The sequence below is a fragment of the Globicephala melas genome, chromosome 15 (genome assembly GCF_963455315.2).
Source record: "Globicephala melas chromosome 15, mGloMel1.2, whole genome shotgun sequence".
NCBI classification, from domain to species: domain Eukaryota; kingdom Metazoa; phylum Chordata; class Mammalia; order Artiodactyla; family Delphinidae; genus Globicephala; species Globicephala melas.
The window spans coordinates 44,850,853-44,864,860 of NC_083328.1; the positions used below are offsets into that span (position 1 = coordinate 44,850,853).

Genomic DNA, 14,008 nt, shown 5'->3' on the forward strand with positions numbered 1-14,008 from the left:
AAACGAGTTCTAATTTCCAGAAGAGAGAAAGGGAAAAAGATTAGAGAAGCTGTGTTGTTTCCAGAAAAAAAATTATTATTAAAACATTAAAAAATTATTAAAACATTAATAAACTGCATAGACTTGGGCAAGTTAAAGAACTGTTTGCAGCTTATTTTAAAAACGGCTCTGTAGAATGAGAAAATTTGACCATATGCTCTCAAGATTCTTCTTCTGGATCAAAATACAGCTATTATGGTTATATATGCTGCAAAATCCAAGTGAATTTGTGTTCCAACTCCACTCTCCATGACACTGTCTGAGAATGCATATTACAGGGTGAGCTGAGGTGATCAGTAGTACCTGTAAGTGTTGGAAGCAGGGCAGGGAACCCAAAGGTAGGAGAGAAGTGAGATGAGGCCAAGTGATGGGGATTTAGGCTGAGTGATCTCTAAATAAAAATACCAGAAGTTTCTCTTACTAAAACATATTAGAGAGATGACCAAGTTGGAAAAGGACTGATAACTCTAAAGTAGGAAGACTGCAGAGAAGGGTCATGACCCACATTCCCCTTCTATCCACTGATACACTAATCCATTTGCATATCCAGTAGGAAAGAATGATTGCAACTCTTTGAATCATAAGAGGAAGTGAGACATATGCAACAATACAACACCTGAATACAGGACATAGTTTATTTTGTCAAAGTACTGATAAATAACGAGTCCTCTATCATGCCGTCATCTACCACTGGCATGTCAGATTCTGCTCCCTTTCTCACTCCTTTCCCAGCAGCTTTTCCTTTCTTATCTTGGAAGGCATCTTAGGAACAAAGACGCAATCCCCACGTTTCTGTAGAGTGACTAACATTTACATTTCCCCATGATGCCACAGACCAAATGCCCCTGGTAACAAACCCACAGTGAGGGCACTTCTGTGACTCAGAGCAGATTCTGGGATGACATATTTGGGTGAGGTGAAGACATAGTATTTAGTCATATTAGGACTATGAGATGGTTTTCCTAAACAAAGCAAATTATTTAGGAAATAATGAAGTTTTCACACATTTGAAGGAATAACTCAGAAGAATTCCCTTGTTAATTAAGTGACAGAACTGCTGCACTGTATGTGCGCCACCTCCCATGTGACACTTGGAAATGACAGCAGCCTCAGGCTCTGGAAAACAACCTTTGATGTGGGTCACACATGTGATGGGAACCACTCAGTGAGGTGGAGCCTCTCCAGGGAAAGGGCAATTGTTGTTTTGCCCCTAATCCATTTCCCAATCATGGTCTTAAGAGACTGTCCAGGAAATGATCTAATTCTAGTAGGAGGTGGAACCCTGACTAGTCTCCCAATCAGATCCCAACAAACCTCCTCCGGCCAATGAGAGAGCTGCTGCCCTTCTCCATGGTTCTAAGTGTTCTCTGAATGATTCTAAACTTTCCAGCACATTTCAGTGACTTAGGACAATGTGTACCCTATCATGGTCCTGATTATGATAGTAATTATAATGGAATAGCCATCACTAATGGAAAGCAGACCCGTGCCAGGCACTTTACATAGACTATTTCTACTGTTTATCCCTTGCACCTCACCCAGAGGGCAGAGGACGTTTACTGCCACGCCTGTCTCCACACCCCCTCACCTAGCGCGAGCCTGGGAGAAGAAACAGCCCCGTGGTGTGTCTCTCTCAGATCCACCTGCCTGCAGAGAGGACATGTCCTAGCTTATTCTCACCAGGGCAGCCTCTATCCAGGCAGTCGAGGATACCAAGGACAGTGGTACTTGCTTCTAAGGGGGCAGAGTCTTTCATATTCAGGAGTGAAACCCAGCATTAGGGAGCCCATCTGGGGGCAGCATAACCAGAGCTCTGGTCTAACCTCATTAGTAACGAAGCTAATATTTTTGACTTCAACTTTCTTACAGCTTTGCCTCCTCAATTGGTTCTGAGCCCGGATGAGGGAGAAGAGTGTCATGACTTATTTAGAACCCGTCACGCATACAGAGGCTGTGCAGTCATGGAGGTGAGGTGCTCAAGGTCTCCTTTCAAGAGACAACCTGATGCTGGGAGTCAAGTTGGCTGACAGCAAGCAGCGGCCACACTTTGGGGATTCAAGGCAGTATTATGTTCCTGTCACTTTCTCCCCAAGCCACTTGCAGCCAGAGAGCCCTCAGGGGGGAGGGGACCCTGCAGCCCAGACATTCCTGCCCAATGCAAAAGCCCTTTTATCCAGTCCTTGCCTGGGCTTCCCCAGACTCAGACTAATTTGCAGACGGAGGCTCTTCCAGCGCATCTGCCTTCCTTCCTTCTCTCCTTCACCTACTGCTCCCTCGTCTGCTCCTCCCCTTTCACCCAGTACTTTCTTGCCCTTCTACTTCATCTTGGCATCTTCTTTCCCAAAGACCCAGGCAGACACCATCAGTATTATTGTACTCGCCATCTCACAGTGGATGAAGCATGGCTCCAGGCAACAAAGTAGAGGCATAACTATGTTCCACTGTTAGAAGTTCATGCATACCATTAGGTTAGAGGATCACTTTACAAAATACCTAAAGATACCATTTTAAATGAAAAACTTGCGTATCTTATAAGTGTACTCGTGTTTTAAGTAAGAGAGAGGGCGTGTCGTTTCTTCATAAAACTGAGCCCAGTTGGGCATGCCCATTCAATGCATAAATGCAAACATACATTGGCTTCTAGAAAGGAGAGAAGAACACTAAAGACAGGAAGCATCTCCATCTCCCACTCCTGAGGCTTGCTTCTGGACTCAGAATGTGTTCATGAGAAAAACAAATGATCCAATAAGACAATAGCTACCATGCAACTCGTCACACAGAGATCTGGACCTTCACCCTTGCCTGATTTCAGAGCACCTAACTGGTAAGCACTACCCACAACTTCACACTTTGTAGGAACGAAAGATACGTCACACTGAGAAAACGATTTTTTTACATTTGGTTTTTCCCTTAACAAACTAAACCTGAATCTACTATTTCATTCTCATATTCAGGGGAGAGTAAACGTACTAAGAAAGGAGAAAGACGTGCCCGGGGATGCTTGAACCCTTAGAAATATCTGAATATGAGAGCATCCACAAAATTGAAAAGTTAAACAGAAGTTTCTTTTCATGGAAGCTTTTTTTTTAAGAAAGGAAGAGCTGGACTTACCCTTGCTAGCGTCCTTGGAACCTTCTGGCTTCTTTGCTTTGCTCTTCTTGTGGGGTGGAGAGCGGTCTTTTGGCTCTAACCCCTCTGGAAGCACAAAGATTTACTACGTTTTTATTTAAATATTTACCGGTAGGGGTTCAAAATTATGCTGATGTTTAATAATACATATATTTTTTTACTAAACCCACACATACAGTGAAGCTTAAATGCAGGTTTATCTGTCTTATGGCCGAGCTAAACTTTGGCAAAGACCTGTGCTTCTCCAATGAACATGGACTTATACTTAGAGCTTAAGCATAAACACTTTTTTTATTGCCATTATTAATGAGTCACACAAATGTGAAATCTTAAGTGCTTTTTTTAAAATTAAAACATTTTCCACACAGCAACCCCAAATTATTATTACGTTTTTCTCCAGGAGAGTTTGATTTAAAACTTCATGGCTTGATTGACAGTTGCCATTGTGTAATTTCATTTTAGCCCTCAAAGTAGGGCTAGACGAGCTGTAAAGTCATCTCATTTTGGGGGGTTACAGTGGGGCTTGAAATTATCTCCTTCTATCGAACAGATTTCTTTAGTAATCCAGAGTCTAAAAAACTTCTGTATGCCCCCGATTAAATTATTATACTTCCCACTCTTCTCAATGGTCCCCCAATCAAGTCTATCCAAGAAGCCTAGTAATATAAATTCTGAAGACACTTTTTAGGAAAACTATCATTGAATTCATCCCATTTGGGTATCGGATACTTTGTTAGGCATTAATTTATATCTCCAGTCCTGGTCTTTCCACTTCTCAAAGCTTATGCCTTCAATGGCCCATGTGGCATCTTACTTTGCATTTGGACTGGATGTCTTCTGTTTGCCCTTTCAGATCCACTTTCCACCCTTCACCCCCCATCCCCAGCCCCCTGTGCTCTGGGAGACTGTTCTCTATGGACCGCACCAATGAACTCCCCAGCTCACCAGCTTCCTGTTAGATCCAGCCAATGGGGAGCCCAGGGCATTTATTTCCTAGGCTACCAGTAGTCTTCAAGGGCTGACTGTCTCCCTCAATCTAAGGTCACAGCTCCTGTCAGCTGACCTTCTCCTCACAGCCCTCTCTGTCTTCTGGGCCCTGTAACAACCACCTCCCCGTTGTCCTTTCAGGGCTGGGATTTACCTGAACCCCACTTTTCTCTAACGATTCCCCTTTACTCAGCTCCCATCAGGCATTTCAAACTTATGTAAATAATCCCATTAGGCATTTCAAACAACACAGCCAGAACAATACTCTTGATGTCTGCAAGCCTGTTCTCTCTATAGTATTCCACATCTCAAGGGATGGTATGACTTATCTACCCAGGAATTCAAACCAAAAACCGAGATATCCTTCATATTTCTCTTCAATTACTTTTCCTATAAAGCAATCCCACCATAATAAGTCCTATTAGCTCTGCACCAAAATAGATCCCATATTCCTCTACTGTGCTCATTCTTTGCAATCAGCGTCCTAGTCTAAACCAGCAGCATCTCTTACCTGGGTTACTACAACAACCTGAATTCTAACTTCTAGCTTTCTAATCTCCCTACAATCTATTCTCCATGTAGCAGCCAGAGTTATCTTTTAAACATAAACCATATCACATTGCTTGCTTGCTTGTTTAAAAACCATTGCTCTTAGAATAAGATCCAAATCCAATTCCATGGTCCAGGACAACGTGTCACTTGGGCTCCACCTACCACACTAGCCTCATCTCCCACTTGCTCTCTGGCTTCAGATTTATTAACTCCCTTCAATCATTTCTTCAATCAGTTCTAGGCTGGTTCCTGCCTCAGGAACTTTACACCTGCTGCTCTGCCTTTCCCCTGACACGTATATTCATTCATATATCTACCTCCTTCCCATCTTTTAATCTCAGATTAAATTCAGCTCCCAAGAAAGGCCTTCCCTGACTACTTAATGTGACGGTTCCTTGCAAGGAAAATCTCTCGCAAACACATCATCTGGTGTATCTGAAATTATCTTGTCCCCTTGTTTATTTCTTTAATGTATGTCTCCCTTCTCAAACACCCCCTACTCTGAGAATATAAGTTCCATGAGAAAGGGCATTTGTCTTCCGTAACCTCTCTTGTGTCACTGGTATCTGGCAGTGCCTTGAGAATTTCATTTCAAATTCTGTTTTATATCCCCTTCACCCAGGCCTTTCTTTAAGGCCAAGATATAATGGGGCTTGTGCGTAATTCTCACCATTTTAGCAGCTGTTACCTACTCCAGGATTCTATAACTACACTACAGAGTTATGGCGACTCATTTTTCTTTTCCCATTTATTATAAAAAGAACAGAACAAAACAAATGCGTTTGATAGATGTGCTATTAAAAACTTTGGCATTATGGACTACAAAGGTTTTTGGGCACTAGCGTTAGGCTTTCTGTGGTTGCAAGGCAGTCACATCCCAGGTCATTACCACGACCAGGGTGAAAAATGTTGCCAGCGACTACATTAGCAACTCCCTCAGCTTTCTGTCACCAGGTGCGAGATGGATACTGACCCTTCGGAATAGGTTCAGCAAAAACAGAAATGAGATGCTTGGAACAGCTCACTGAGCACAGATGCTGGGTTCAAAGGGATTCATAAAATGAGCAGAGTAACACTTGCAATATCTCTGGGAGAAGACGCTAACCCTTCCATCCCCTGAAATGCATCATCTGCAACTGGGACCAAGAGGAGAGTTTCCATTGCTGGGAGTTCAACTCCAAACCAGCATTTCCTGAAAGTGAGTTTTTGAGAACTAAATTCTGAATTCTTGATTTCCCACCTGAATGGGAATTCTTGGGGAATGGGTGAGGTTTAAAAAGACATCTATTTGCCCACATTTTGAGCTATTTACATGCCCCAAAAGTACAAGTGCTTCCTTTCTGAAGAAGTCGTAGGGCACTCCTGGGGTGGTCAGTGGGCACGGATACATGTTAATTATGAGCAGTCGTCTATGACATAGTATAGTATCATTTCATAACACCCATGGAGACACTTAAATGAAAGTCACTGCTACATATGGCCTCTGGGCCCATGTTTCTACTCTCCCTCTTGGCCTGGGGGAAGCTAGAGGAACATTCCTCAATAGCACCCCATGCTTCTCCTTGACATTGTATCATACTGTCTCTGTTGCCTCTATTTCTGGCAGAGGCTGGAATGCTGGGGTGTTGTTATGCGCATGTCTTTGCTCCCTGAGGAGCTCAACAGTGCTCCGGGCTCCTAGGTGGCTGACCTGCCATAGGTGGCTGCTGATTTTCTGCCCCTGGGGCTCAGGTTGGGGTCCATTTCAAGAGTGCATGGTCTTGGAAATGAAAGGACATAGGGAAACATTTTCTATGCTCGGCTTAAGTAATTAAAGGACTTAAAAAGGATCCTAGGCATTTAAGTCAGGCGGCTTCCACCACCTCCCATGGGGGGCAGAGCCTCTCCTTAGGATGACCTTATCTGATATCATTTGATATGCTTTTGCTTCTCCTTATTACTAGAGTCTAGAGACAGGAGCACAAGGGTTAAGAATGTGAGCTTTCGGGTTAGATATAGATACTGGGATTCTGTCTCTACTATATAACCAAGGAACTAATCCCCCTAAGCCTTGGATAATAACAGTCCCCGTCTCTTAGAGCTGGTGCGTATCTTACGTGAGCTCATGTATGTGGAGTGATCGGCACAAGGTACACCCTCAAAACCTGGCTCGGCAGAGGTGTGCTGGGGCTGATGGGAGCCAGCCTGCCCCAGCTGGTTGGATCTCTCTCTCCTCCACTCCTACATTCATTGGACTCATGCTTGGCAGCTTGAACAATACCATGGTAGGCATATTTATACCCAAGACATCTGAAAACTCTTCAAATTGGGGCTCCCCCCCACCCAGAGAGTACGTTTCCCAGCACCTCACTGGTTTTTGATATCCAAATTATTATCCACTATCATTCACTAGCATATGCTGGCTGGGTGATTCACCCAAGCAGCCCTTCGCTGGCATCAACGGTATTCTTACAAATTCTTTCAGCGTTTCTACTTGTATGAGAAGAAGAGGTGATGCAGGGCAGAGGGAAGGCCAGCAGTTCATGGTCTTCGGAGGCTCAATCAGACCCTTCTCAGAGACCCGCACACCTGAGCGTGAGACTGAACGGACAGCCTGCTCGCCAATATTCAGCAAGGCCAGCTGGGCCTCCATGGACCCATTCTGCACACAGTCCCCCAGCACTCAGATATTGGGAATGGAGAGCAGCTTCCCAAGCCCATTCTGCCTGAGTGACTTAGCATCCTTGGGCCATTCAGTGTGACACGAACAGCTGAATCCAGCTGCTGGAGACAAAACCCCCAGGACACTTGGTGGGACTAAAATCAGAAATAATGACCCACTTAAGGCCCCCAAACCTCAAATGCTGACTCCAACCTTGTGGGCTCTGCATTAGCATTAATAATGATTTCCTTGAACTCACTCAGCGGTTCGGATAGCTAGCTGCACCTCATTAAGAAGTCAACCCCCTTTGCCTAGAAATGTGTACTTATGTCACTTCAGGCAAAGATCCTTAGCAAGATAAGCTCCTTAAACTGTCTGGCTGAAAGGGCAGTGCTCCCCATGACTGAAGGATATTCCAGGGATACCTCACACGAGCAGGATACATTCACACACATGAAATGCAAGCATTAATATTAAATGCATGGACTCTAAGACAGGGTGACCGCTTAATGTCTTTTTTCAACCTATGGTTCTTTTAAATAATAAGATATCCTACCTAAGTACAGGAATGGATATTTTAATTGAAAGTTTGCCTTGGGCTTTATGTGTTACAAAAGGCAAGCGGAGCCCTTGTTTTATGTTGAATTTTCTCAGAAAAAGACACTGAGAGAAAGGTTTGAGTGCAAGTACTTAATTTGAGAGATTACCCCAGGAAGCACCAGAGGGGAGTAGGGAAGTAAGACTGGAAAGGGAGGACAACCAGTTAGTGTGTTAATGAGAAAGTTCTGCTGTGGACAATCAGGGCTCAATACTGCTGGGAGCCTCTGGGCGATGGTACAGAATCCCGCTGTCCAATACTACATTTTGCCAATGATACTTGAAATGTGAAGAGTCTGATTTGGAATGTGAGTGTGAAATACACACAAATTTCAAAAACTTAGTATGGAAAAATAAAGAATGTAAAATATCTGACTAATATAATTTTTATATTGATTATATGTTGAAATGATAATATTTTTGATATATTATATTACATGAAATATTAAGTTAATTTCACTTGTTTTCTTTTTACCTTTTTCAATGTGACCACTAGAAAATATGAAATTATATATCAGGCTCACAGTTGAGGCTGCTGTTGTATTTCTACTGGGCAGCACTGGTCTAGCACATGCCTCAGATGTGTCCTGCAAGAGGTTGGCTGGATCAACCAACTGTCGGCCAACCTTGGCTGAGGTCTGCTCCAGAGAAATTAACCCCCCGGTACTTTGAGTTTTCTTTCATGAACAGAGACAAGCACTCAGCTGAAAGTCACAAGAACTTTCCTTAGAAAGCTGTTGGTATTATACAACAACAGTGAGAGCCAAGGGGATACAGGTAGGGAACCCAGAGCTGCTGTATAGTCCCTATTCTACCTCTTGCATTCCTGCTCCTGACTTTGAGATCCTCCGTCTGCTTCTCATGCCCTCTGAGTCCACGGTCCTGGGGAGACCACAGGAACAAGAGTGGGTAGAAGCTACAGTCACTGTTCCAGTGAACTGTTATGAAGGAAAGGAACTGATGCTACTCCTTCATGAAGACAGTGGGAGGTCAGGTGAGGGAGAGATGTAACTTCACAAGGAAAAGGACGATCTTAACCAAACCTTGCCCAACGAGACTGTCTGCCTCACAGTTTAAAGAGCTCCCTGTTCGTGGAGTTGCTCAGACCCAGGTTGTCAGTGATTTGTAAGGAGTTCTGGCAGCAACAGGATGTCACACAAAATTAGGGCCTCTAAGATATCTATTTCAGTTTTGAAAACTGGCTCCATTTCGTGTCTAGAGCAGTGTGATTGCCAAAATGAGAAACATGGGGCTCTCATCCCAGAGAATTAAGCCCTATGCCTTCTAATATCTGTCCGATATACTGAGTGAGAAAAGCAATCATCCACTGAGCGTTTACTATGGTCCAAGGAACATTTCGGGTATGATATCTCATTTAGTCCCCCAAACAAGAATGTACGGTAAGAGTTATTGCCCCCCGAAGTGTAAACTGAGGCTTATTCAGAAAACTCTAATTCATTCAGTGGAAGAGCTAGGATTGAATCCAGGCCTATTGCTTCATGCATTCGCTACCAAGTTCATATTGATCTCAGGCCAGAGCCAATGCTGTTAACCACTAGATTTCTCTCACCAAACACTGGTTGTTTTTGAGGAGTAGGCATGTATCTCACTTTCTGATAATGAGAGCAATACATCATATGTAGAGAATGCATTTTCCAAAGATGGTCTCAGCCATTTTTCAGGTCCTACCTGCTGTGTAGAACCTCACCGCTCCCCATCAGGAAACTGAGTCTATTCTCTCCTCCTCTGAGCCTGGGTGGGCTTGTGAATAACCACTCCAAAGAAAAGAGTTTGGTGGAAGTAATTATATGGGATTCTTGAGGATGAGTCTTAAAAGGGATATGCGTCTGGCTTGCTCACTCTCTCTAGAAAAAATCAAAAGGAAGCTGGCTGCTGGGAGGAAGCCCAGGCCACAGGAGGAGGCCATGCACAGGTGCTTCAGAAAACTGCCCCAATTTAGGTCTCAGCTAACAGCCCTGTCAATCACCAGCCAGACATATGAGTGAACAAATCTTCAGATGATTCTAACCCCCAGCTGCTAAGTCTTCCTGTTGAGGCCTCAGATTTTGTGGAGTAGTATTATCAAATCACCCCTGCTGTGTTTGGTCTGAATTCCTGACCCATAGAATATTTCAGCATGTAAGTGGGTGTTTTAGACACTAAGTTTTGGGGGTGATTTGTTACACACCTCTATTAACTACAACATCATGTTCCATTTTTACCTTAGCTATCAGGAAGCACAAATTCAAGTTTAATGTTTAAATACCATAACTGCATTAGCTGTTATTTTATAATAACATTTCCTTAGTTTATAACCTTGAGTGTACATTTCTATTTTATTAACCTTATTTTGTCTTTCTTTGGAAAATATGAGGTATACATAAACAACAAAATGATCCTTGCCTATCCTGTAAGAATAAAATTATAAATTTAATACCTGAATCTTCTTTCATGTCAATGTCTTCTTCTTCATTATTATCATCTATTAAAAAATAAAACAAAGAAAAACTCATATGAAAGCTAGAAACACCAGAATTCTCCAATTTGACTAATAAAAAATTGAAGAAAACAGTAGAAAAGAGTGTTAAATTATGCCTTTCTACTGTCTTATATTATCATGCTAAATTAAGAAGAAAGTGTACACATTAGAGCACAATTTAACACCTAGGGTTTACATTTCCTTTAAAAGTTATTACATATTTATAATAAACTATATATGAAATAATTTGTTTTATTTATCAGAGTGATATATGGTGACTTCGGTCATTTTAATTCCTAAAAATATTAAAATCACAGATTCTAAATGCCACATTTTCTGCATTTATTAAAGGTACGTATGCTCACCTCAAGTTTCTGAGAAAATGCAGGCATCACTATTTGGTTGTAGGCTGACAGAATGTCCAACCCCTGCATTGCACCAGAAAAAGTGCTTGTTTGCTACACATGCCAATCCACACCTTTAACCATGTGCTTTCACATGCTCCCACCAGTTGCTCCATCCCCATTTAACTCCCCTCATATCATCTCCTATTGTAGGTCCCTTTAACTGGACACAGATGTGTACTTCCTCTGCCTGTTGAATGGTGTATTTGCTTTTTGAACTAATATGTGTTATCATCTCTTCTCCTTAAGTGTTCCTCACATCTAGGAGGTGCCAAATCCTGTCCTATTTCCATGTTTGTTCTTCTCTGCTCACATTATTACAATCCAAATTCCAGCTCTCAATGCCATTCACCTTCCCTGTTTTGTGGTTTCCCAACTGCCCTTTTCTTCTTCCCACTTCTGACACCAATTCCTTTTACACATAGCTGCCAAATCAATCTTGAAATACAATTCTGATCTTGTTCACAACCATTCAGTGACTCTTCTCTGTCTAATGAGAAAAGTCTAGACTCTTTGGGGTAACACTCAAGGTCAACAAGATCTGGTTCCGAACACCTTTCTCGGTTTCACCACCCCTGTTCCACTCATGCTGCCACCTACACACATGACAACACTTGACCTTTTTCCCAATTTTTTAAGGTTTCCTTTAGCTTCCCCTACTTGCCTCAGTCCTGGAAGCAATGCTTTTCTCCACCTCTACTCACACTCATCCTTCCAGGCCAAGCTGAGGCAGCATAACATCTGCTCCACCCAAGTGTGAATGAATAGTGTCCCCTTTGGTACCTTATTTTTATTGCCTTCTGAGTATGGACTTTAAGGACCTTTAGGCTTAGATCTGCATACTGGCCCCTATATCCACTCATTTACTAGGTATCTGATCTTGGAGAAATTACCTAATATTCCTGAGTTTCAGGTTCATCAGCTGTAAAGTGGGATAATAACAGTGCCTCCCACAGAGAGGTGTTATAAGGATTAAATTAGATAATACCACATAAAGCACTAGGACAGCTACTGAAACATCATTAAGTGCTAAATAATAGTTATTATTACCATCAAATCCCACAGTCTTGTTACTTGTTAACCTACCTGTCTTCCACAGACCCATTTCTAGGTCATAAATTCTTCAAAGATAAAGCTTATGTCTTATGTTCCTTTGTATTCCCTGGCATCTAATGCAATTGATTACACAGTAGAATCAATAAAGAAATTTCTGCTGAATTAAATTTCTGACTTTTTTGTTTTGCTTTATTTTTTACTTTTCTCTGATTTTTTATTAGTCAAATTGGAGAATTCTTATGTTTATATTTCTAAGTATCTCTTACATATTAGGACAGCATGTATCTAGAAGACAGTCTGTAAACAATAAGGACTCAGTAAAGATTTGCAACTTCCTAGCCAAATTTATTCAATATGGCACTCTTCTAAGTATTAATTATTAATGACGATTAGCAATATACTAGTAGGAATGGAAAATGCCTTTAATTTGAGGTGTTACAAGGGTAATTCTTGATGGTCACAGTTAAATTTTAAAGAAGTAAATTTTCTTCCATTCAGACTGTTAGAAACATTAGTGATTTTCTGCATATTTCTTTCTTTCATTCTTTCTATGAATATAATTTTAAGAGGAAGAATAGCTATTTCTTAGAAATGTGATTTCTAACCAAATGATTATCTAAATGCTACAAAGTAAAATCTTCACAGATTCTTTTCTGAACTTAATATATTTAAACAGAATTTTATTTTCCAGAACCGACTAAAATATCTAGAACCATCTCCATGACAACAGACTCTGTGGAATCTCAGAGTGGGATGGAAAAGTGTGTACAGTTTCTAGGGGAAAATAAAGGAAACGTCAAAGATCTCTCTGATTGTCCCCCAGGTGTCCATTTGTCCTTCTAACAAACACTCATTGGTAGCTTAGTAGGTGCAAGGCTTGGTGCTTGGGGAAACAGAAAATACAAAGATGAATCAGACACTTAAGTAGAAACTTATCTAGTAACTTATCAATAGTAAGGAAACTAAGACACACAGAGAAATTTGAACATATGGTAGGGAATAGTCAGTGCCATTACAAAAGGTACCAGAGGAGGGACAGATGCTTCCAGTCAAGGCTACTGGGAAGGGTTCTCAGAAATGTGACATCAGAGTTGATATTTGAACTTTATAGACTGTACTGATAGCATCATCCCCAGAATGTTCCCAAGGTGTTGAAGGATCAGACTTGGTGTTATTATGCATTCATTCATTCACTCATTCACTCACTCACTTATTCATACAGAAGTTAAGAATAAATCCAGGACCTATATTCAGACTGCTTGGGTTCACTTCCAGGTCAAACTATGTATAGCTGGGCAAACTTGGGCAAATTATGTAAACCCACTCCTCAGCTTCCTCATCTGGAAAATAGGGTTAATAAAATTACCATTCTTCTAGAGTTGCTAATACATGTAAAATGCTTGCACAGAAGGAACAATCAATAAATACTGGCTGTTACTGCTATCATGTCATTATGATGCCTACTTTTACTGCCTAACCATTTATTGGCCAACACCATGTGCCAGAACTATGCAAGGCCCTGGAGCTACAAGGTGACACTCCCTTCCCTCAAAGAGCTCACAAAGAAGTGGGTGGCATAGAAAAGTAAGACAACAATCAGAAGAAGAAGTAACAGATTCCCTGATGCAGGTGAGAAGTTCTGTTGGGAAACAGACAAGAGGCAGCTAAGTCAGAGAGGTCTATGGATGGTTTCCAGAAGAAGTGAGGCTTAAGCTGAGTCCAAAGGGTGAGCTGGAGTTAGCCAGGGGGAAGTGAAAGCTGCACTAGGTGCCCAGTAGGTGTGGGTGCCCTGCCTACACCCCTTGTTCCTTCACGCTTCAGTGCTTTGCCAGCCTGACCTCCAGCCACCAGCCCCTGGGTATCTTTGCCTGAGGGCTTTCTCTGAATTGCTGTGTCATGGAATTACCATCCCCCCGCCCAGGGCAGCCTTTCACAAAATGACTGACAGGATTTGCATATAAGGCCTCCAGCTCCCTACTCACGTGGCGTGTTCTACACTGTCTCCTAGAATCTCCCCAATCCGAAGCATAGGCTAGAGTCCCAGTGGTCTAGTGGTGATAGGCTTAAAACTTACCTTTATTGCCTTCCTTCCCTTCCCTGCCTTGCTTCTCCACTCCCCTGCTG

The 14,008-nt window shown here is 42.2% G+C and overlaps 1 protein-coding gene across 4 annotated transcripts in view; it reads right to left on the bottom strand.

Annotated features, from left to right (window-relative positions):
* Positions 1-14,008, bottom strand: part of MACROD2 (mono-ADP ribosylhydrolase 2) — a 1,989,159-nt gene that overhangs the window by 165,259 nt on the left and 1,809,892 nt on the right. For 3 of the 4 annotated variants that reach the window (XM_060284443.1, XM_030872537.2, XM_060284442.2), the window contains exons 10-11: positions 10,383-10,427; positions 3,151-3,234 (exon numbers count right to left, since the gene is read on the bottom strand). The exons of the other annotated variant lie outside the window; for it this stretch is intronic. In XM_060284443.1, the coding sequence (XP_060140426.1) occupies positions 3,151-3,234; positions 10,383-10,427 (129 nt within the window). The remainder of the gene's footprint in view (positions 1-3,150; positions 3,235-10,382; positions 10,428-14,008) is intronic. 4 annotated transcript variants of the gene reach the window in all.